This window comes from Gopherus evgoodei, chromosome 8 (assembly GCF_007399415.2).
Source record: "Gopherus evgoodei ecotype Sinaloan lineage chromosome 8, rGopEvg1_v1.p, whole genome shotgun sequence".
Lineage (NCBI taxonomy): Eukaryota > Metazoa > Chordata > Testudines > Testudinidae > Gopherus > Gopherus evgoodei.
Window position 1 is genome coordinate 29,975,429 of NC_044329.1, and position 22,699 is coordinate 29,998,127.

The 22,699-nt window shown below is 42.8% G+C and overlaps 1 protein-coding gene across 1 annotated transcript in view; it reads right to left on the minus strand.

Annotated features, from left to right (window-relative positions):
- The window catches only part of SLIT3 (slit guidance ligand 3), an 811,508-nt gene that overhangs the window by 16,578 nt on the left and 772,231 nt on the right, over positions 1 to 22,699 (minus strand). The window contains exons 31-32 of the mRNA XM_030572932.1: positions 22,420 to 22,660; positions 13,620 to 13,750 (exon numbers count right to left, since the gene is read on the minus strand). Of these exons, the coding sequence (XP_030428792.1) occupies positions 13,620 to 13,750; positions 22,420 to 22,660 (372 nt within the window). The remainder of the gene's footprint in view (positions 1 to 13,619; positions 13,751 to 22,419; positions 22,661 to 22,699) is intronic.

A 22,699-nucleotide genomic window follows, 5' to 3' on the forward strand; every position in this document is an offset into this window, starting at 1 on the left:
CTTTTAGTACTAACATCATCTGAAGTCAAATTAAAATTTATATTATACATGAAAATGTATATGAATGAAACTCAGGATCAGAGAAATATAAATGCAAAAGACCTATCCAATTACTTATATCCAGCCCCTCGGCCAGTGCAGGATTATCTCCCAAAGCATATTCTATGTTGTTGTGTTCAGTCCAGTTTGAAATGACTCTAGTGACAAGGCTTCGAGTCAGTACCACAGCCTACCAGATCTCTTCACTGGTGTCTCAGTTTCCCTTTGCTTTTTTTATCCCATTTTGCTGAGTTATAGCTCCTTAGATCACCCTAAACAGTTCCCCTCTCTCTTTGGTCTTTACAACCTTGAAATGCTTACAGCTGATTACAGCATGTATCTCCCTAAATGATCATTTGCCAAGCCGCAAGTAGCCAATCTCCACTCATAATTTGATACCTGCAGCACACCTGCCAACAATGAAAGCTATAATGCTACAAACATTTGGAGAGAAAAAACAGACTTTTTATGCCATTGCAAAATGTAATTAACATGCTCTTGACCCCCCTCTCCCAGATTATTAATACAGGAACATATCCTCATCTGGTGTAAATTGTCCCTGCTTTGAAGTCAGTGGAGCTATGACATTTTACTCCAGCCAAGGATATGCCCCACAGATGTTAGGAAGACTAGACCCAACCTCAATCTCTGCATCACCCCTCAGATGCCTCCCTCAAGTGGATATTTATGTCCTGGATGGAAAACTAGTTGAAACATCAGGAGTAATAGCAGTGTTTAGATCCAAGTCAATCTGAATTTATTTTTCAAGCCAAAGATTCATCTTGGATATTAGGGCTGTCAATTAATCGCAGTTAACTCATGCGACTAACTCAAAAAATTAATCATGATTCAAAAAATTAATCATGATTAATCGCACTGTTAAATAATAGAATGCCAATAGAAATGTATTAAATATTTTTGGATGTTTTTCTACATTTTCCAATATATTGATTTCTACAATTATAACACAGAATACGAAGTGCAGAATGCTCCCTTTATATTATTATTTTGATTATAAATATTTGCACTGTAAAAATGATAAACAAAAGAAATAGTATTTTTCAATTCACCTCATACAAGTACCATAGTGCAAGCTCTTTATCATGAAAGTGCAACTTACAAATGTATACTTTTTTTGCACTCAAAAACAAAACAATGTAAAACTTTAGAGCCTGCAAGTCCACTTAGTCCTATTTCTTGTTCAGCCAATTGCTAAGACAAACAGGGTTGTTTACATTTACAGGAGATGCTGCTGCCTGCTTCTTTCTTACCATATCACCTGAAAGTGAGAACAGGTATTCACATGGCAATTTTGTAGCTGGCATCACAAGTTATTTACATGCCAGATATGCTAAACATTCGTATGCACCTTCATGCTTCGGCCACCGTTCCAGAGGACATGCTTTCATGCTGATGATGCTCATTAAAAAATTATGTATGAATTAAATTTGTGACTGAACTCCTTGAGGAAGAACTGTATGTCTTCGGCTCTGTTTTACCTGCATTCTGCCATATATGTCATCTTATAGCAGTCTCAGATGATGACCCAGCACATGTTTGTTTTAAGAACAATTTCACAGCAGATTTGACAAAACACAAAGAAGATATCAATGTGAGATTTCTAAAAATAGCTACAGCACTGGACCCAAGGTTTAAGAATTAGAAGTACCTTCCAAAATCTGAGAGGCATGAGGTGTGGAGTGTGCTTTCAGAAGTCTTAAAAGAGCAACACTCAGATGCGGAAACTACAGAACCTGAACCACCAAAAAAGAAAATCAACCTTCTGCTGGTGGCATCTGACTCATATGATGAAAATGAATATGCATTGGTCCGCTCTGCTTTGGATCATTATTGAGCAGAACCCATCATCAGCATGGATTCATGTCCTCTGGAATGGTGGTTGAAGATGAAGGATATATGAATCTTTAGTGTGTCTGGCACAGAAATATCTTGCGACGTCGGTTACAACTGTGCCATGCGAACACTTGTTCTCACTTTCAGGTGACATTGTAAACAAGAAACGAGCAGCATTATCTCCTGCAAGTCATAACCAAGTTATGTTTTTCTGAGTGACTGGCTGAACAAGAAGTAGGACTGAGTGGACTTATAAAGTTTTACATTGTTTTTTTTTCAATGCAGTTATTTTTTGTACATAATTCTACATTTGTAAGTTCAACTTTCATGACAAAGATTGCACTCTGAGAAAATATGGATGACTGCAGACATCACAGTAGGACTGGTAAGGACTGAGGGCATGTCTATACTATCCAGTAGATTGACACTGCTGCAATTGATGCAGCGAGTGTCAATTTAGTGGGTTCGGTGAAAACACGCTAAATTGATGAGAGAGCATTCTCCCATCGATTTGTGTACTCCACCTCCCCAAGAGGCGGAAGGGAAGTCGACAGGAGGTTTTCTCCCATCAAGACACCGCAGTGTGGCCACTGTGGTAAGTGGATCTAACTATGTCAACTTCAGTTATGTTATTCACATAACTGAAGTTGCGTAAGTTAGCTGGATTTACTGCAGTAGTGAAGACCAGCCCAGAATGACCTGTAGCTCTAAGACAAGTGACTTGCAGAAGACAAGTACTGAAATGCAAGAATCCTAACTGGTCAGAGAATAGAATTATTTTACAATTAGGTACCTGTATCACTGACAAGAATGAAGCCATCAAGTGGAGGGAAAACTTGACCTGCACATGCATGCCTCACAACGAAACATGGCTGCTGGGTTTCATTTTTAGACCTAGTGTCAAATCACCACTGAAAGCAATGTTGGCTTCAGCATTCAGTATGGCATAAATCCTTTGCCTCTTTTGACAAGAAAATGTAGCAAGTATCTTCAAGGGTCCATTCTAGAATAAGGAATGCTTAAAGCCCCCAGCAACAACGGCCTTTCTTTTATGCTTTTGAAAATTTGTTGGTACACACCATTCACAAGCAGTTGCTGGCGACAGTGACCACTGCTGCTGCTAAAGGTAATTTAAAATGCTTTCAGCTTGAATGACAGGGAGTGGATAAAATTGTTCAGCTGAAATTGGAAGCTAGGCACTAAGAAAGAGAACTAGTGTCTAGTTAGAAACCTGATATATAACCAGGAAATGAAATACTTTCCACTTTATTTTCTGGTGACAGTGTATTCATAAGTATGTGCTTCACCTGCCCTGAAAATAAACAAACTCCACTCCTGTTTGGAGACCTGGAGAGTAGCAAATGTCTTACCTACCTGCTAAAAAGGCACTAGGGTGAACCTGGGAGTTATAAAAGAGCAAGCCTAACTTCTGCACCAAGTACATGTATTGAAATAACTCAATAAAGAATTCTAGAACACTCTTATGCTTTGGGTGTAAACCATCTACTAGTGGGTGGAGAGCTTAGAAAGTTATTTTTTCTATAAGCAGTTTTATTCCATAATATTGCATTATGGGGGTCTTTGCACCTTCCCGTAAAGTATCTAGTATTGGCCATTGTTAACAACAGAACATTTTATTGTGGATCAATGATCTTTTAGGACATTTAGAAAACAACTGGCTTGGCTTTGCATACCTCTCTCACATATTCACTGGAAGTGGATTTCAGCATGAGACCATGGTTCAAATATGCAGAAACAAAACTGCGTGAAAGCTGGTCTAGTATCAATTTGCTTTTACTTGTGCTCACTGGGTGTCAGAAAACTTTGCTCTGCTCTGTCATATTTTAAGTGTCAACTTCTCATAAGGGAGGCAAGGATATATTGTGGATAGACTGAAGACTGAATCAATTACCTGCTGGGGTGGAGGACATTCTTATCATTTAACAATTACACCTGCTGTGGCCATGCAGTTCCTAACAAAAAACCTGCACTGAATTTATCCCAGCTCATCCCAGCCACTCAATACAAGGAACAGGTGACAAGGACCCTCCGAAACACCCAAATGGACTCCTGAATATTTACTAGCCATTTCAGTTCACACTTAAACCTCCACAATATCAGGCAGAATGCCACAGAAATAAAAGGAAATAGTGATGTTGATTTACAATAATTTTCTTCTCATTGGATAAGGATTTAAGGACCTGATCCTGGAAAGTAGAAACCCTGCAACTGCCACTGTAGTCAGAGTTACTTACAGGTACTCAGTAACCCTCAGGATTTAACCCTACCTACTCACCACTGATTCAGCCTATTACAACATCTCCCTTCCATTTGCTTTCTTTATTAAGTGCCTATATACACACCACCTCTTAATTCTTCTTTTGACCAATACTGCTGAACACCTGATTCAGGTACAGCAGAAGGCCTTGCAAATCCCATTACATTTTGACTATTGTCCGCTGCTTAGAAGCAGTTTTATTGTTTTATTGTATGGAAACTGCACAGGGTATTGTAGTTTTCTCCTTTTTCCAACACCATAACACAATACTGCAGAGCAATTTGCAAACTAGAGTGTGGCTAATGCTAACTTACGACTTAGAATAGTGATACGGACCTTCTTTGTAATGTGTTTGGAGAGCTACTGATGTAAAGTGCTATATAAGAGATAGATATTGTTGTTATAAAGTCAAGGGTACTGGTTTATCTGAGGTTGGAAATAAACCTATAAAACATTAGCATAGAGCATCTGGATTTGGTTTCTAGATGTTAATATTGTTTCTAGGCACTCCGGTATTATGTACTGAGTACAGGACAGATAGCTAAGATGTAAAAAAACCCAATATCATTTAAGCATATATTCTTATACTTGAGAGAATGACATATAAAACATCTGTTAATGCCAACAGGATTTTGCCTATAGAAATCCAAATGAATCCTGAAGGATGAAACTATACCCTCAAAGCATTCAGAAGCAGACTGTTCCTGAATGACACAAAATCAAGTATTTGATTCCTAAGCCTGAATTCATCCATCTTTCGCCTTGGCTCATGCAATATGTATAAATACATCTGAATTTTACAACATTTACTGTGTAGGTCAGAGATTAATGCCAGTTGCTTTCATTATATTTGATGCAAAAATCTCTAAGGGGGACCTGAAAAAATGAAAGTGCGGTAGAGAGAACAAAATGAATTGCAAATACTCATAACTGTTAAGGACCTGCTGATATCTCATGGAAATCTCTGAGAACAGTCTATTTGGAGACCGTTCAGCAGCATCAAACAGAGATCCCACTGGGGATCAACACAGCAAAAGCTGCAGGGGATAAAGGTATTGGAATACAGACAGTCAGCTTCTGCAATCAGACTTCTGGTGAATATTGTATTTGACAAACTGTAATAGTTATTCTAATGATAATTAATGCTTTTGCCCTCCTATAGCACTTTCCTTATGTGGAGTTCAATGCATTAAAGAAGTAAGGCTCAACTCTCTGGGGGGCAGAGAAGTCATATTACCCTTTACTGATGAACAGTTAGAGGTACAGAGATATAAGGGGAATATCCTGTCTCCCTTTCCCTGCCAGCTGGAGGTTTTTACATACAGGGGAACTGATGCAGTTCCACTGCTTGAGGAAGGATTTGGGGAGCCACTGCACACTACAGAGGTTGCAGGGGTTGACAGTTACCTATCACATGCTTTGAAGTATAATTGACAGTGGATAAGGATAGATGGGTTGAGATCTGGTGGACCTCATGCTCTTCTGCCCCATCAACCATTGTGCTCTGTAAAAAGGTTCAACAACAGGCACAGAGTAACACTTGATCACTTTGAGGGCCCTTCTCTGGGCATGAGAGAACCCATTTCTGTTCTGCAGCCTTGTAGAGGAAGAAATTCTATCTCTGAGAGATCCCCAGCACCTAATCCAATTACTTGAGACATGTACCATGAACAGGATTTACACCTGTGTCCTTCACAAGGTCACATAGAAAGCATGTGGTAGAACCAAGAAAAAAACCAACCTCAACTATTCTGACTTCAGGTCTTGTGCTTTAACTATAAGAACAGCCATCCTTCCTATACACATACTAATCAGATCACTAGATTTTTTTTGTAGACTACTTAATGGCATTTTATGTAATGTCTATATTTTATGCAGTAGACACTAGCTGAACATTCTTCTAAATTTTGTAAAGAACTCTGGCATTATTTGGAATTAGACATTGAAAGAGAAACAGTCAATATGATAAGCAGAATTAATACTAATAATTTACATTTCTACAATTTACATTTCTGCCAGGAAATTTGCATGAAAATACATTCTATGTTTCTTAGGAGATCACTGACTTCTGCTTCTCATTCTTCACCTGAAGTGACAGTCTGGTTGCAACATGTCAGTTACAGTGGAGAACATTACATTATCAGATTGTTGGCCAAAGTCTGATCTCACTCAGAGCCATTAAATAAGGAATAATTCCATTGACATCACTGAAGTTCACATCAGTGTAAATAAAGAAGCAGAGAACGAGGTCATGCTCTGGATCAAGAACATAACAGAAATAGAAGATAGTTGAAATTAGAAAGATCTTTACTCTAGAAGACAAATGCATGAAGTAAATCTAATGGCTTGAAGTTGAATGTAGAAAGTGGCATCTTAGTTCCAATTTGGAGTTTTAACCACTGGACCAGCATAGCGGGAGGAAGTAGTAAATTCATCATCACTTGGAGTTTTTCAGCTGAGACTGGTTATCCTCCTACAAGATACGTTCTAGTTTATCCACTCATTATTGGGTTCAATAGTGTTCAGTAATATAGTAGGGAAGAGTAATTCTCCCCACTGAAGAAATTACTGGGTGAAAAGTCTATGGTGTATGTTATTGGTGCAATCTGGCTTTAAAAACTAGAATGGTCACAAAACAGAATTTCCTCAGCAATAATTAAAGTGATGAGAGGAAACAATGAATAGTAATGCTTCTATACAGAGTGGATCTTTTGTAAAATGTTTACCATGAGGTTCAGGTTGTCTTTAATTTGCAATTCAAAAGTGATCCTCACCCATAATAGGGCAGTAGGATGTTCTCTTAAAGGCTAATTTTAATCTAGAGTTTTTTGTACATTAACTTCCATCTCCTTCTAGCTTGGCAATATACTTTGTATAATCTCATACAATGGATATTTGCTGACTTCTACCTGACTTTATGGCTAGTACTCAAGAAAACATTAATTCAAACTTTGACTTTTCCATCCAAGTCATAATGCAGGAGTGGAGAAATTTAAAGTAGGTCCAGAACGAACAGCCAATTACCATATATACTTGTTCATAAGCTGAATATTTTTGTTAAAAAAGTGATGCATCAAAGAGCGGGGGTCGGCTTATAAACAGGTCTACACCAAAATTTAATGATTTTAAACTCTATGGAATCATTGAATTGAATATCTAATACATTGACATTTTGTTTACCTGGAGCGTCTGCAGGCATGGAGCCTCTCAGCGTCCTGTAGCCGCGGTTCGCCGTTCCCAACCACGGTCACAGGGAGCTGAGGGGCTCCATGCCTGCAGATGCTCCAGGTCAACAAAGCATCCTGCCAGCAGCTTACCCTGACAGGCCAGGAGCCAAAGTCTGCCAACTCATTTATTGATGTCAATACAGCAGCCTTTTAAAGTTGCAAAGGCTTTGTTTAGTGGACTAGATTGGCTTGAAATGGACCTCATAAGTCTCAAGCCAATATGAAAATATAACATGCAGAATCGATGGAATCGCTAATAAAATTGAAACAGCCTGTTATCCCTACAGACATGCCGATCTACAGGGCTGCTTTGAAATAAACAAAGAACAATAATAATTTGACAGCAATAAAGCAGGTGACATTCCTATATAAAGTCCTACAAAATCTACAACTGTATTAATAATAATCTATGTTCATACTAGTATTTAAAATGAACAATAGTGAAATCAAAAGAAAAAGGTCTTCTTATCATGCAGCATTCAAACTTAAAGTTGTTGAATATGCAGAAGCAAATAATAACTGCGCCGCTGCTTGTGAATTCTGTATCAGTGGGAAGCAAGTAAGAGAATGGTAAGAAAAAATAAAACAACACTAAAAGACATGCCTAGAAGCAAGAAAAAATGTCCAACAAAGTGCTCTTCATTTTCTGAGCTAGAGAAAGATCTTAATAATTGGGCTGTTGAATGTCAACAAAACGAGTAAATTGTCACTAGAACTGGAATTCATCTGCATGCGCTGCAAATGTTGAAAGATGACAAATACAAGTCAGTAAAGCCGTCAATGTTTGTCGCATCAGCGGGTTGGTGTACTCGCTTCATGAACCGTCATGGTCTCTGTCTTCGTCAGCAAACAAAGATAGCGCAAAAGCTGCCTAGAGACCTGGAAGGAAAAATCGAATCTTTCCAAAGGTTTATTATAAAATATCAAAAGGAATATGCATTTGAACTGTCATAAATAGGAAATATGAATGAAACACCAAAGACATTTGATTTCCCGAGCAACAGAACGGTAACTGGTGTTGGTGAAAAAACAGTTTTAATTAAAACCACTGGCCATGAAAAAATCCATTTTACAGTGGTTTTATCATGTTTGGCAAATGGATCAAAGCTCCCTCCTGTTGTTGTTATTAAAAGAAAAACCTTGCCTAAAAACATGAAATTTCCTGCTGCTGTCATTGTACGTGCACACGAAAAGGGATGGATGAATGAAAGTGGGACTACTGAATGGCTGGAAAAAGTGTGGAATAAGAGGCCAGGAGCACTTTTCAAGAAACGTGCTATGAGCTTTTGGGACATGTTCAGGGCACACAAGCTGAATGAGGTGCAAAATGTGGCCAAAAATATGAAAATTACTTTGGCTGTAATACCTGGAGGCTTAACTTCAGTTCTACAACCGCTTGACGTCTGCCTGAAAAAACCTTTTAAAGACAGGCTACGCAAAATGTGGTCTGAATGGATGTGCTCAGGCATGGGAAGTTGACAAAAGGTGGGAATCTTATGAAGCCCGAAATCAATCTGGTCGCCCAATGGATCAGGGATGCATGGGGGTCCATTCCCTCAGAAATGGTAGAAAAATCATTTAGGAAATGATGTATCAGCAATGCACTCAATGGGTCAGAAGACGATGCCATATTTGATGATGACACAACAGAGGCTGATGATGAGAAGACAACGCTGCTGACATCTGTGATGACAATGCAGCCGTGACTAAAGCTGAGTTTATTGAACTGTTTGGTGAATCAGAGACTGATTCAGACTTTGAAGGATTTTAAGACTTTTTAAAGTCTCATATTGTTCTAAGTTACTTGTTTTAAATATCCATTTACTGATTTTAAGTTTTGACTCTAATTTTGAAGGCAAATTCGTATTCGTTCAGTTATTATTATAACAACAACAGGTTTTTTGTTAGATTACATTAAAATAATTCTAGCAAAACTTTTGAGTGTTTCTTGTGATGCCAGCTTTTAAAATATAGCAGGGGTTGGCAAACTGGCTCCCGGCCTGTCAGGGTAAGCCGCTGATGGGTCAGGACGTTTTGTTTACTTGGAGCGTCTCCAGGCATGGAGCCCCTCAGCTCCCAGTGTCCATGGTTTGCCATTCCCAGCAGCTACCATTGGCTGGGAGCCAAAGTTTGCCAACCCCTGAAATATAAGGTTGGCTTACGAAAGGGTCATACAGTTTTTGCTGTTCTTACCTATCCATCTTGGGGGGTCGGCTTATAAATGAACGGGCTAAAGAACAAGTATATACGGTAGTCTTTTCTTAACTAACTTTGCATTACAATTCTACTTAAACAAAGGCACTGAAGGGAGCAAGTAAGATCCTGCAATGTGTATCTCCTAACCCAAAAACAACTACACACCCAAAACCAAAAACAAAGCAACACACCCAACAGGCAGTATAAGCTACTTTCACCTGGCCTGCTAGCAAGCCATTATCATTTTGCTTCACCATGCTTGATTAATCCTCCAAGGTAACAGTCCTAAGGAAGCCTGTCATCTCAAAACTCCAAAGCAGGTGAGGTGAAGTTCAAACTTATAGATACAGATTTCTCTTTTCTTAATAATACCATTTGAGGAATACAACATGTTACTGGCACTATACTAACAAGAGGGGAAATAAATCTGACAGAACCCAGCATGCACTCCTCATCCATCTTTCTAGCACTCCTTACACCATCATTAGCTTGCAGGAATGGTTTAATAATCTAAAGCTGAAGTTTGAAATACACTGAAACAGCAGGTTCAAAGCCAGGTAGGGTCAACTGAACCCATTATAATTAGATAAACTGAGATTGTTCTAGGCAGTTTGCCATGCATGGGTCTTTAGGATGAGATTTTAAAAAGAACAATGTGTGAACATTATGGATCATGTGGCATCTGAGACAAATCAAAGAAAATTTTTTGGAAAACACTAAGTTAGAAAGCCAAAATAACATCTTATCTCCCCCTGAGATTAACTATATTAGTCACTCATTATCTTTATTTCATTGCTGTTCTGCAGTTTTAAGTCCACTGGGCCACGTTCACTTGACTATGCAGACTATGGCACAGAATCACCAATGGGTGGCTAGTGGGCCTGTCGTGAACCATCCACAACCGACAGCCCCAAAGGTCCCAGAATAGCACAGGGGCTGGCACAACAGAAAGAAGGTGATCTGCATCTTCTCTGCAGCCTCAACTGATGAAGAGCCTACTGAAGAGCCCCTGCTTGAATGTAAAGCCTCCCTCTCTCCCAGCAGACACTTCTGAAGGACAGTGGTGAAAACACTGCTTATCCTTGCCTGGGGGTATATTTCCCTTGGGGTGCAACAGCTCTTGGTGGTACTGGTGGGCTAAATCTGGTCCAAAAGATCTGAAAGAGTTCCTCAAAGCCAGGCAGTATATATCTAATGTAAGCCTAGGAGTGTTCAATCACTTTACATAATCCATTTGACCACATTAGACATGGGAGTAGCAAGGAGATTTCACCTCTGTATATGGCATTGGTGAGCCCGATACTACAGTACTATGGGCAATTCTGGTGCCCACATTCTTAAAAGACTATTGAAAAGTTGGAGCTGGAGAAAATGCCTCACAGTGAGAGATTTAAAGACCTCAGTCTGTTAAACTTGTCAAAATGGAGACTGAGAGGTGACTTGATTACAGTGTACAAATACATCCACAGGAAGAAATACACCTCTACCTTGATATAATACAACCCGATATAACATGAATTAGGATATAATGCGAAAAAGCAGCACTCCAGGGGGGCCGGGCTGAATGCTCTGGTGGATCAAAGCAAATTTGATATAACATGGTTTCACCTATAATGTGGTAAGATTTTTTGGCTCCTGAGGACAGCGTTATATCGGGGTAGCGGTGTACCTGGTACTAACAGGTTCTTTAATATGCAGAGAAAGTCATAATGTAAACCCATGGCTGGAAGTGGAAGTCAGACAAATTCCTACTGGAAATAACGCATACATTTCTAACAGTGAGGGTGATTAACCATTGGAACAAACTACAAGGGAAGTAGTTGATTCTCCATCTCTTGCTATCTTCTGAATGCCTTTCTGGTATTTATGTTTTAGCCTAACACAAGTTATGCATTAGTCCTACCCAAGTTACTGGGGCTCAATACAGGGATAACTGGGTGAAATGTAATTGCCTGTGATATACAGAGGTTAACTAGATGATCTAATAGTCCCCTCTGACCTTAAACTCCATGAATCTAAGGAGACAAGCAGGTTTCTCTCCCTTCCCCCATCCTTAAGGAAAACAAGTCTTTAAATTCATTTAGAAGTCTCTTTTTGACATTCTATAGCTGCAGTTTTTCTCAATCAGCCTAATCTTTTCCCATCAAGCTTCATGCTAATCCCATTCTGCTATATTCCTTAAACTAATAAAAGATTAGGGTGACAGTTCAGAAAGGGCATCACATTAAGCAGCAGCTTTCCCATCTCAACAGATCACATGGTGCAAAACGTAGTGAGCAGGCCATTAATTTTATGGTAACGAGGTGTCTTTCTGAATGGAGACCTCCTCCTTGATCAATACGAAGGGCACGGGAATAATGAGGACACTGATGCTTGCCATCTCCAGCAACTTTGCCAGAAGGTAGCGGATCCATAAAGCACACTGATGTCAGAAACAGCTCCTGTCACCGCACTATTCTGCCTTTGACAATTGAGAGCAGCCTCCCACTAGGATCTGTCACCTGGTGTGCTGTCTGCAAATAATGAGCCTTCCCCTATGTTCTAATTAGTGGCCTAAAACTGTTTAACAACTTTGGCTTTGCTCTAACATGGAATCAATTAGGATTAGCAGCTGAATAAAGAGTAAATTTTCATGCCTCTCTCACTAAGCCGGTATCACTGGTGAAAATCACCAACAAAACCCTTTGTTCCTTCCTACGGTGGACAGGATAGCACAGACCTAATCACGGGCCTTCCTGTTCCAGTACAGGACCTGCTGATATCATTGCATTGCCTAATTAGTCTTTACACCACATGAATAGAAAGCAGCCTACTGATTTATTTTCATTTGTTACATATATCTCAGCTCTCAAAAGGAAGAGACAGCAACTAACGCCAGAGGCAATTATACGTCTGCCTTGTTTCTGGGGGACTAAAATCTCACATGAAGTATTGAGAAAATCTTTAGGAAAAAAGTTTCAGCATCATCCTCTTTACCTGCATATAAACTGCGTCTTTATAATTGCTGTGATAGGGGACTACCCCTTTAAGAGCAAGACAAGCTGGGTAACCTCACCAGCATATAAAATAAAGCCCTGATTCCTGCAATGACATCCATGCAGGCAGACCTTGGTACCTGTCACTGAATTTAACAGGCTCTGTATGGGTAGAGGGGTATGAGCATATGAGACAAGTCTGGCAGATCAGGGACTAACTTATCAGAGGGAAGTCAGTCTGGAGCAGACTCTGGTGGAGGAAAGACCTGTGGGCACTGCTGTCGGGGTCCTAATAAAAGAAACTCACTTTGGATATGGCTTATACCCTTTTTGTCTTTGGTTCTCTCTCTTGTGGTTAATGAATTGAGATTTGCTCTTGTATCCCTCGGAATGTCTGAAATTCCAAATTGCAGGCTTTTGGAATCCAGATGACTCTGTGTCACACTTGTCCTTCTGTTTAATTCCATTAGCTATATTTTTTATTTTGTTGTTGATGCAGGTATCAGTGCTTCTAAAAACATCTGCCCTGTAATAAAGTCAAGCCTTTCCTGTCCCATTTTGTCAAACTGCAATCCTGTACCACTGGCATTACATTCTATTGCTGTCTCTCTCAGGATTCTGAGATTACTGTAGATATCCAGAGGAGGAAATTGATTACAATGAACAGCTGCAAAGTCAGGATTTACCAAAAGCTACCACACTGTAATATCTGTGAAATCACAGTATTTCCTTTCTCTCAGAATAGGAAATAAGTGCAATAACTCGTATACAACTGGGAAGTAACTGATAAAAACACTGACTTCTTAGCAGAGGTTAATGCAACCACCCTAATTTTGCAGTCTGTGAAGACAAAAGATTCCCAGTTAACGAAACAGACATTTTAGATATTTGGAGATGGGGAAGGGAGAAATGCAATTTCAACCTGGGACAGATAAGTAAAAAATAAAAGAGCTTGTCACATACTCTGACAAAGATTTTTCATAGAAAGTTCCACCTCTCCATCTTTTGGGGAACAGTGCATCCTGTAACAGCTTAGGTGGAGGAACTTACCTGTACACTGTGGTGGGTGGAGAGGTCAGTGTGTCATAGATAAGCCTCACATGTCCTTGGTACAACTCCAAAGCCAAAGGGTCATTGTCCCCTTTGTACAATAAGATGCCATTGTCTTTATCTGTTGCTACCTGTGAAACATCAACAGTTAGGTGAGGATGCTTTAGAGTTAATAAAAATGGAAACACTAAACCTGTATCATATGGAAGGATCCTATATTTAGACTAACAACTCTACTGACATTTTTAAAACCAGATACAACAAGAGCATTAGCAATGAAAATTCCCCCAAACTGCCTCAACCATTGACCATGAACTGACGGGGTAATTACACACCCATTCTATCCTTGGTGTTTCTTAAGACTGTCAACAAAGGTTTAGAGTGTAATGGTGAGTTTTGCATGGTGGACTCTAGGTATTGGACAGGAGCCGCTAAACTCATTTTATATAGGCTGTTCAGTTGCCATTATGAGCTTTGGTCAGAAGAGTCAGGTCAATTCTGCAAATACTGTTCTGCTAAGAGCCATTCCCATTTTTAAAGTATTTACTTAGGCCCTTTGAAATGCATTCCCTGAACATTTGTGCAATGGAATTTTACTAGTGCAAATGCTCATGGGCCGTGATTTTTAAATCTTGCACTTTCAAATGTTAATGGAAATTGAACTTAAAACCCAGTTGTGAAAACCTCACATCTCACTAGGGAATGTGATTAACCTCGACGTAGTGTCTTTGTATGAATGAGCGAGTGACTGAGATGTAATTTAGCTGCTGAGCCTTGACACAAAATAAGGACCTACCATAGCCACTAGCCCAACATGCTTTCTTTAGTTAAAATGGTAGAGACCTCTATTTTAGGAGGTGAAGGGGCACAATTCTAATTCCAATCTTTCTCTCTTGAATCTCTAAGAGTGAATTGTGACTGTTTTTTGGCAGCACATGATTCGTTTCACAATTCAAGCAACAGCTTGAATTAGGGATTTAGAGAGGCAAGATACAGAGTCAATTAAGTTATCAAAATTGCAAACAAATAAACTTGAGGCCATTTCAATCTGATCATGGACATTCTGTGAACACAAAGATAAACTAAAGTGTGCCTAATGGATTATACATTATAATTATTCACCCAACTCTAGTTATCACCAAGCCAGGCTGAGTTCAAACTGGTGATCCAGAGGGTCAGAGTATAAGAACCTTTCAGTCCCTCCTAGATTTCCATCTTTAGTGTCCTAAAAGATACCCAAAAGCCAAAACCCACAGGTGATGAATTCACCTTCCCATGAAGTGCCCCTAAAAGTGAGAGTAGAAAAAGTAGGAGAAGAAATACTTTGAACAAAATCTGCCTCAGAGTTATTTTTGCAACAAATATTGCAAAGGTGTTTTTTTTTTTAATAGCAGTTAAGTGGCACAAGTAAACAGTTAAATATTTTAATCTATTTTTATTTAAACAAACACTCTTCCTTGCCCCTTAGGAGGGCATGATTTTCATTCTTTTATGAGTATGTTTTAAGAGGAAGCTATCTTTAATCCCTTTTTAATGGCCATGGAGGTATCCCAATTTTACATTGTTGGCAATTAATTAGCAGAAGCAGAAACAATATTTAAACTGGAAAATAAGATTTGAGAACACCATCTGTGGGTGTTCTATGTAACAAGCAGGCCTGGCCCCCGAGTTATTGCTGGGAGACATTACTCCTTGTACATTTTACTTAAAGGGAAAATGTCAAGGGTTTGAAGCTCTGAACTTAGCCTATGGTACAGTGGAGCCCTTGAGAATATCAGACTTTCTAGAGTCTTTGAGAGACTTTCCTATGATCTGAAATGAGAGAATTTGGAAAAAATAAAAAGGAGAAAGTAATCTGTCTACATGGAGCTAATTGCTCTCTCATATAAACTGAGTACACAGACTTGTTGGCCTCTGCATTATCTACATCATAATAAAGATTCATTATTTTTTAAAAAGCAACTTACAAAGAAATGCTAAGCAAGTCATGCAATGTTCGAAAATTATTTATACTTTCAACTGGTTGAATCTTCAGGAGGTGAGGCCTTTGATAGAGAGGTAAAATTCTGATCTTATGATTCCAGGTGGTTCCTTTAGCTATGATAGAAGACATTAATCTAAACAGGTGGTGGTAACGTTGGGCCAACATAAAACTTGTTAAAGTTAGTGGAAAGAGTCCCATCAACTCCTGTTGCCTTGGGATCAGGTCCTTCTGTGGTTTTTGGCAAAACCTTTTATGAATATTATTTGTAGATTGTTTTTGTGGTAGACATAGAAATTTACAATATTTTTTCAGTCAACATAACAAACTTGGTAGAAACCATCTAAATAAGCATTTGAAAAAATCAATTCTTTATCCTGAAATCTAGTCCTGTCTGGAAAGTCTTTCCCACTGGTGTTTTGACTATGTTGAATTTATGCTCCCACAAGTAGTTCTGGAACATTACTTGCACCACCAGAAGCCATTTCCTTTTTAAACTGAGAAAATAAAGCAAAATGAGGTGTGGCAAAGTACCTGTCTCTCCTCTGCTAGCTCAGTCCTTCTCAGCCTTGGAGACACAGGCTTGGGCAAAGCAAAAGCCCTTCACAGTCGCGCAGGGTCTGGCTGATCCCTTCTCAGTCAGGCCCTTGTTCTGTTGCCCTCTCCTTCTGGGGAGAGTGCAATCTGCCTTGCAAGGAAAGTTTTAGAGTACAGCTGCCCCTACTCACTGGCAGCTACTCTACTTCTCTCCTCCCCCCTGCTTCCCTGCCGGGGAGGGTTTAAAAAGATCTCCAGCCATTGGGGCCAGCTGAAACTAATTAGCTCTCTGGTAACCCCTGTTCCAGCTGAACCTTATTCCTCCATGGTTAAACCTTCTGGGACTAATTACTACCCCTCTCTTGGTAGCTATGTGTCCTGAGTTTGCCACATATCCCCCACCCCCCTGCTCAACACTACGGGGTTGGGCTACTTGGGTCGGAAAGCAGTGCACCCTCAACAGGCCATCCGCATTGCCATGTTGGGCTCTCGACCTGTGTCGCACCGTGAAGTGGAAGGGTTGAAGCGATAGGAACCATCTCGTTACTCGCATTTCTGTCCTTGTTCTGGTGCATCCACTGCAATGGGGCATGGTCTGTGACCAGGGTAAACCTTCGTCCCAGTAGATAGTAGCGGAGGCTTTCAACGGCCCATTTTACCGCCAAACATTTCTTTTCCACTATGGGGTACTTCCGTTCCCTAGGCAGGAGCTTTCTACTGAGGAAGAGGACGGGGTGTTTGTCATCTCCGACCATTTGTGAAAGCACCGCCACTAGCCCTACTTCAGAGGCATCTGTTTGCAGGATAAACTCCTCCCTCCAGGCTATCAGTACGGGGTCTGTGCAGAGGGCCGTTCGCAGATCTGCAAAAGCGGCTTCAGCCTCAGCAGACCATTTTACTATATCTGGGCCCCGAGCCCTGGTCAGGTCTGTTAATGGGCATGCTCTGGTGGCGAAGTGGGGAATGAAACGTCTATAGTACCCCACGAGTCCCAGGAATGCTCGGACCTGTTTTTTCCGGAGTGGTTGGGGCCACTTCTGTATGGCATCTAGCTTGTTGAGCTGGGGCCTCACCATGCCCCTCCCCACAATATATCCAAGGTATTTGGCCTCAGCTAACCCGATCAAACATTTGGAGGGATTTGCAGTCAGTCCGGCCTTTCTCAGGGTATCCAGGACTGCCTCTACCTTTCTTAGGTGCGTCTAACAATCAGGGCTATATATGATGACATCATCAAGATAGGCAGCAGCGTACTCCCCATGGGACCGTAACAGTTTGTCCATCAGCCGCTGGAAGGTAGCGGGGGCCCCATGCAATGCAAAGGGAAGAACAGTGTACTGATATAGTCCTTCTGGTGTTGCAAAGGCCATCTTCTCCTTGTCGGCTTTAGCCAGAGGGATCTGCCAATAGCCCTCAGTAAGATCACGGGTAGACATGAAACGGGCTTTTCCCAGTTTGTCAATCAGCTCATCTATCCTGGGTAAAGGGTAGGCGTCAAATTGGGACACCTTGTTTAGCTTGCAGAAGTCATTGCAGAACCTCATACTGCCATCTGGCTTAGGCACTAAAACCACGGGACTGGACCATTGACTATGAGACTCTTCAATGACTCCTAAGGCCAGCATCTTCCTGACCTCTTTCGTAATCTCTTCTCTCTTGGCCTCCGGGATCCGGTATGGCTTGACATGCACCTTCACTCCAGGTTCTGTGAAGATGTGATGGTGAACCTCAGTAGTCCTGCCTGGCTTTTCCGAGAACACATCTTGGTTGCGTTTGATCAGGCTGACCACTTCAGATCGTTGTTCCGGGGTCAGCTCCGGGGATATTCCTACCAGGTTGGGCTGATCGCCTTTAGGGGATGGTGCCCCCAGCGCAGCTACCAGAGCTTCTCTATCCCGCCAAGGTTTCAGCAGATTTATATGGTAGATCTGCTCCTGCTTCTGGCGACCTGGCTGCCGGACCTTATAGTCAACTTCTCCTACGGCTTCGATTACCTCATAGGGCCCCTGCCACCTGGCCAGCAGCTTGCTCTCCACCGTGGGTATGAGCACCATCACCCAGTCCCCCACCTGGAACTTCCGGGACCGTGCTTGACGATTGTAGTACGTCCGTTGCGTCCCTTGGGCCTTCTCCATGTGTTCGTGCACAAGGGGGGTGACTCGGGCTATTCGGTCTTTCATTTGCAGCACATGTCCCACAATGTTTCTCCCCGGGTTCGGCTGTTCTTCCCAGTCTTCTTTAGCCAGGTCCAGTATGCCCCTGGGGTGTCGACCATATAACAGCTCGAAGGGGGAGAATCCAGTGGAAGCCTGAGGAACTTCCCGTACGGCAAACAATACATAAGGTAGCAGGGCATCCCAGTCTTTTCTGTCGCGACTAATCACCTTCCGTAACAGGCTCTTCAACGTCTTATTAAAACGTTCAACAAGGCCATCGGTCTGGGGATGGTAGACCGATGTTCTGAGGGTCCGTATGTGGAGCATGGTACACAAGTCCGTCATCAGTTTAGAAACAAAGGAGGTCCCTTGGTCCGTCAGGATCTCCTTAGGTATCCCTACTCTGGAGAATATCTGGACTAACTCTTTGGCTATGGTCTTGGACATGGCATTCCGTAGGGGGATGGCCTCGGGGTATTGGGTGGCATAATCTAGTACTACCAGGATGTATTGATGGCCCCGGGCCGACTTCTCCAATGGCCCCACTATGTCCATAGCTATTCGTTCGAATGGAACCTCAATAATTGGCAGAGGTACCAGAGGGGCCCTTAAGTATGGTTGGGGCCCATGTATTTGGCACTCCGGACAGGAGGAACAATATCGCCGGACGGCCGCATAAATACCAGGCCAAAAAAACCTCTGTAGAATCCGATTGAGGGTCTTATCCATCCCTAGGTGGGCCCCAAATAGATGACTGTGGGCCAGATCCATTACCGCTTTTTAATGCTTCCGGGGGACCAAGAGTTGTTTGATGACTTGCTCTTGGACGTGGACTACTCTATACAGAAGATCTTTTTTAATCATATAATACGGTGCTGGGCCCTTAGTTCTCCCCTCCACTGGGACCCCATTTACCTTGACTACTTCCTTAAAAATGTTGTGGTATATGGGATCATTGGTCTGATCCTGACCAGAAGTCCCACGTGCGGTCCCTATTGGCCCTACTTCGGGGGGTCTACCTCTGTCTCCCCCTCAGGGACAGCGCCTGGGGAACCCGGTCCAACAATTGGGTTGTAGTTGGCCGACCCCGTCCCGCTGTCAGCTGAGTCCCCTCTTTCCCCTGCCAGTGTAGGTGTCAGATACCGTGTCAGGATCCTCGTCCCCCTCCTTTTATCGGCCCTCCGTTCCCTCCGAGTCTTCCTGGACATCCCCGGTGGGAAGAACACATCCTGGCTAAACTCGTGTAAGGTGGGGAGAGGGTCCCAGATCTGGGCCACCCTTTGGGTCCCAGGGTCCTTCTTTCCTTCTCCCTCATCCCCGGGGAGTAGGCCATCAAACCCTGGGAAGTCTCGTCCAATAAGGACAGGGTAAGGGAGTTTCGGGACAACTTCCACTGTCAACTCAGCGGGGTTCCCAAGAACTTCTATGTGTACGGGGACGGTCGGGTAATAGCTGATATCCCGATGTACACAGGATATTCCTGAGTGCTTGGCCTGGGATAGTTGGCCCGGCCTGACTAGCTTCCCTGAGACCAGTGTGACTGCACTTCCCGAGTCTGTTAAAGCTGTGGTCTCTATACCATTCAGCTTAACGGGCCTAGTGTACCTATGGGGGACCATCTCAACCCTGACTAGACTTATTAGCTCGCATGGCCCCCCTATATCTCCCAGTTCACACTGCATGGGCTCTCCTAGATTAGGGCATTGGGCAGCAATATGCCCTAATTCACCACAGGCATAACAGCGGTACCCCCCTCGGGGCAGCCCCCTATTTTTCGGGCTGTTGGGATTTATCCCCTGAACCTTTCTTCCCCAGTCCTCCAGTCTCTCCGGGACTGCCGGCGGCTCTTCCACCTCCTGCCTCCCCTCCATTTTCCGGCCTGGAGCTGGGGCAAACCGGGGCCTCAGTGCAGAGGCTGGTCTCCGATACTGGCGCCTTCCTCGCTCGGTGGTCTGAGAAAGTTCTTGGGCTGCTAAGTGCCTCTCCATGAGAGCAACTAGATCGTCATAAGAGGAGGGATCATTTTGGCGGACCCACCCCTGTATGTCCGGCAGCAACCCTCTCATGTACCTGTCCAATACAAGGGTTTCTATTACCTTCTCCGGCCCACGGGCCTTGGGGCGGAGCCACTTCCGCACAAGGTGTATCAAATCAAATAGCTGGGACCTCGGTGGTTTGTCCTCTCGGTACTTCCACTCCTGGAAGCGCTGGGCCCTTACGGCTGGCGTCACGCCTGCCCTCGCCAGGATTTCCGCCTTCAGCCGAGGGTAATCCATAGCTGATTCTGCGGTCATGTCGAAGTAGGCTTTCTGGGCCTCCCTACACAGGAATTGAGCCAGCAGACCTGCCCACTGGTCTTGGGGCCAGGCCTCCCGCAGTGCTGTCCTCTCGAACGCGAGGAGATACGCCTCTATATCGTCATCCGTTGTCATCTTCTGTAAGTAGTTGCTTGCCCGTAGCTGCCGGGTCCCCTGGGCCGCGTGCGTCATCGTGGTCAGGGCCTTCAACTGGTTCACTACCTCGGTCAGGGTGGCTCGATCTTGGGTCACCTGGCTCATCAGCAGCTGGTTGGTCTCCTGTTGTATCCGTACGGACTCTTGCTGGGCCACCACCTGTACTCGAGTAGCCTCTTGTTGAGCCGCGGTGGCCTGCATCAACGCCTTCAGTACATCCTCCATTTCCCCCCCCCCAAAAAAAAATTTCCTCTTTTTTTTTTTTTTACCTTACCCTGTGATGGCTAGCCACCAAGCCTCACTCACTAGTACATCCCACTTCTGACACCAAGCGTGGCAAAGTACCTCTCTCTCTTCTGCTAGCTCAGTCCTTCTCAGCCTTGGAGACACAGGCTTGGGCAAAGCAAAAGCCCTTCACAGTCGCGCAGGGTCTGGCTGATCCCTTCTCAGTCAGGCCCTTGTTCTGTTGCCCTCTCCTTCTGGGGAGAGTGCAATCTGCCTTGCAAGGAAAGTTTTAGAGTTCAGCTGCCCCCTACTCTCTCGCAGCTACTCTACTTCTCTCCTCCCCCCTGCTTCCCTGCCACGGAGGGTTTAAAAAGGTCTCCAGCCATTGGGGCCAGCTGAAACTAATTAGCTCTCTGGTAACCCCTGTTCCAGCTGAACCTTATTCCTCCATGGTTAAGCCTTCTGGGACTAATTACTACCCCTCTCTTGGTAGCTAAGTGTCCTGAGTTTGCCACAGAGCGAAGACTAATGCGATAATCTCTCTCTGACTCATAGCCTCATTCATCACTTGAAATGCCATACCTCTTTCATAGGGTGAGGCTGGGATGGTAGCAGTTCAGGTGCATAAGCAGTGGTATATGGAAGAGATATATTATGTCACAGATTAATTTTATGTTTCTCTTTTCTCTTTATTACAAACTGTTAAAAGGGGCAGATTTTTCCCTGTTACCCTAGGCCAATGGAAAAATAATTATAATTCAAATGAGATAGGCATATTTTAAAATTATATTTGTATGTCCAAATGACTTCCAAAAGACATGGATCTAATATTGGATTTAGTGGCTCCAATCCAAAGCATCTGTGATCCAGAAAATACAAACAAATACTGCAGGAGAGTCATGGTAACCATAATGTTTATTTTCCGTTGTCTTCTAAAACACATAACACAAAGCAAATTGACATGATCTAAGCAGACATTAAACCAAAATCCACCCACTTTTGTCTAAGTGAACATGCACTGTAATGCCTGAGCAGTCTAATTTCTGGAAAAAGCCATTTCAAGAAGCATCTTTTTACAATGCTATGCCCTACTATTAAACATTCACTGATAAAGGATGAAAGGCTAACCTGTACATCAACAGCCAGACTGGGAAATTTGAAGATACAGTCCCTATTTAAGCAGCCATTACCACCTTGTTATGTAAGTCTCAGAAGGTAACAGGGTGGAGAGGCTGGGGGTCAACCAGGGATGGGACTATCTCAGTCACTGCATAATGTGACAGCACAGTTGCAGAGCAGCCACTGTCACCTTCCCAACATGGCCCCAATTGTCTGTCATTATGTGGGTCAATAAATGCACTTCCTCTGGGATGAAAAGCACTGAAAGGTTATCTCTTGGAAGGACATTGGGGTGACAGATGAGCCATTACCTCTTCTGTGGAACATACCTGGAGGGAGATGTTTGCCTGGGGACGGATTTTGGCCGATGGCAGCTCAACATAGGAATCCTTCCCAACAAAGTTGACAGTGATGAGTTTCTCGCACTTTTGGCCAGCGAAGCCAGCCAGGCAGCGGCAGACTGGTTCATGGTGCGCTACAATGCACTGAGCCCCATTCTGGCATTCATAGTGGTCACAAGGGCTGGTCTGTAGTAGAACCATTGGTGGGGGATTTTCACAGAAGAGTCCACTTTAAAGGAAAAAAAAGCACCTGTAATTATCACAACCC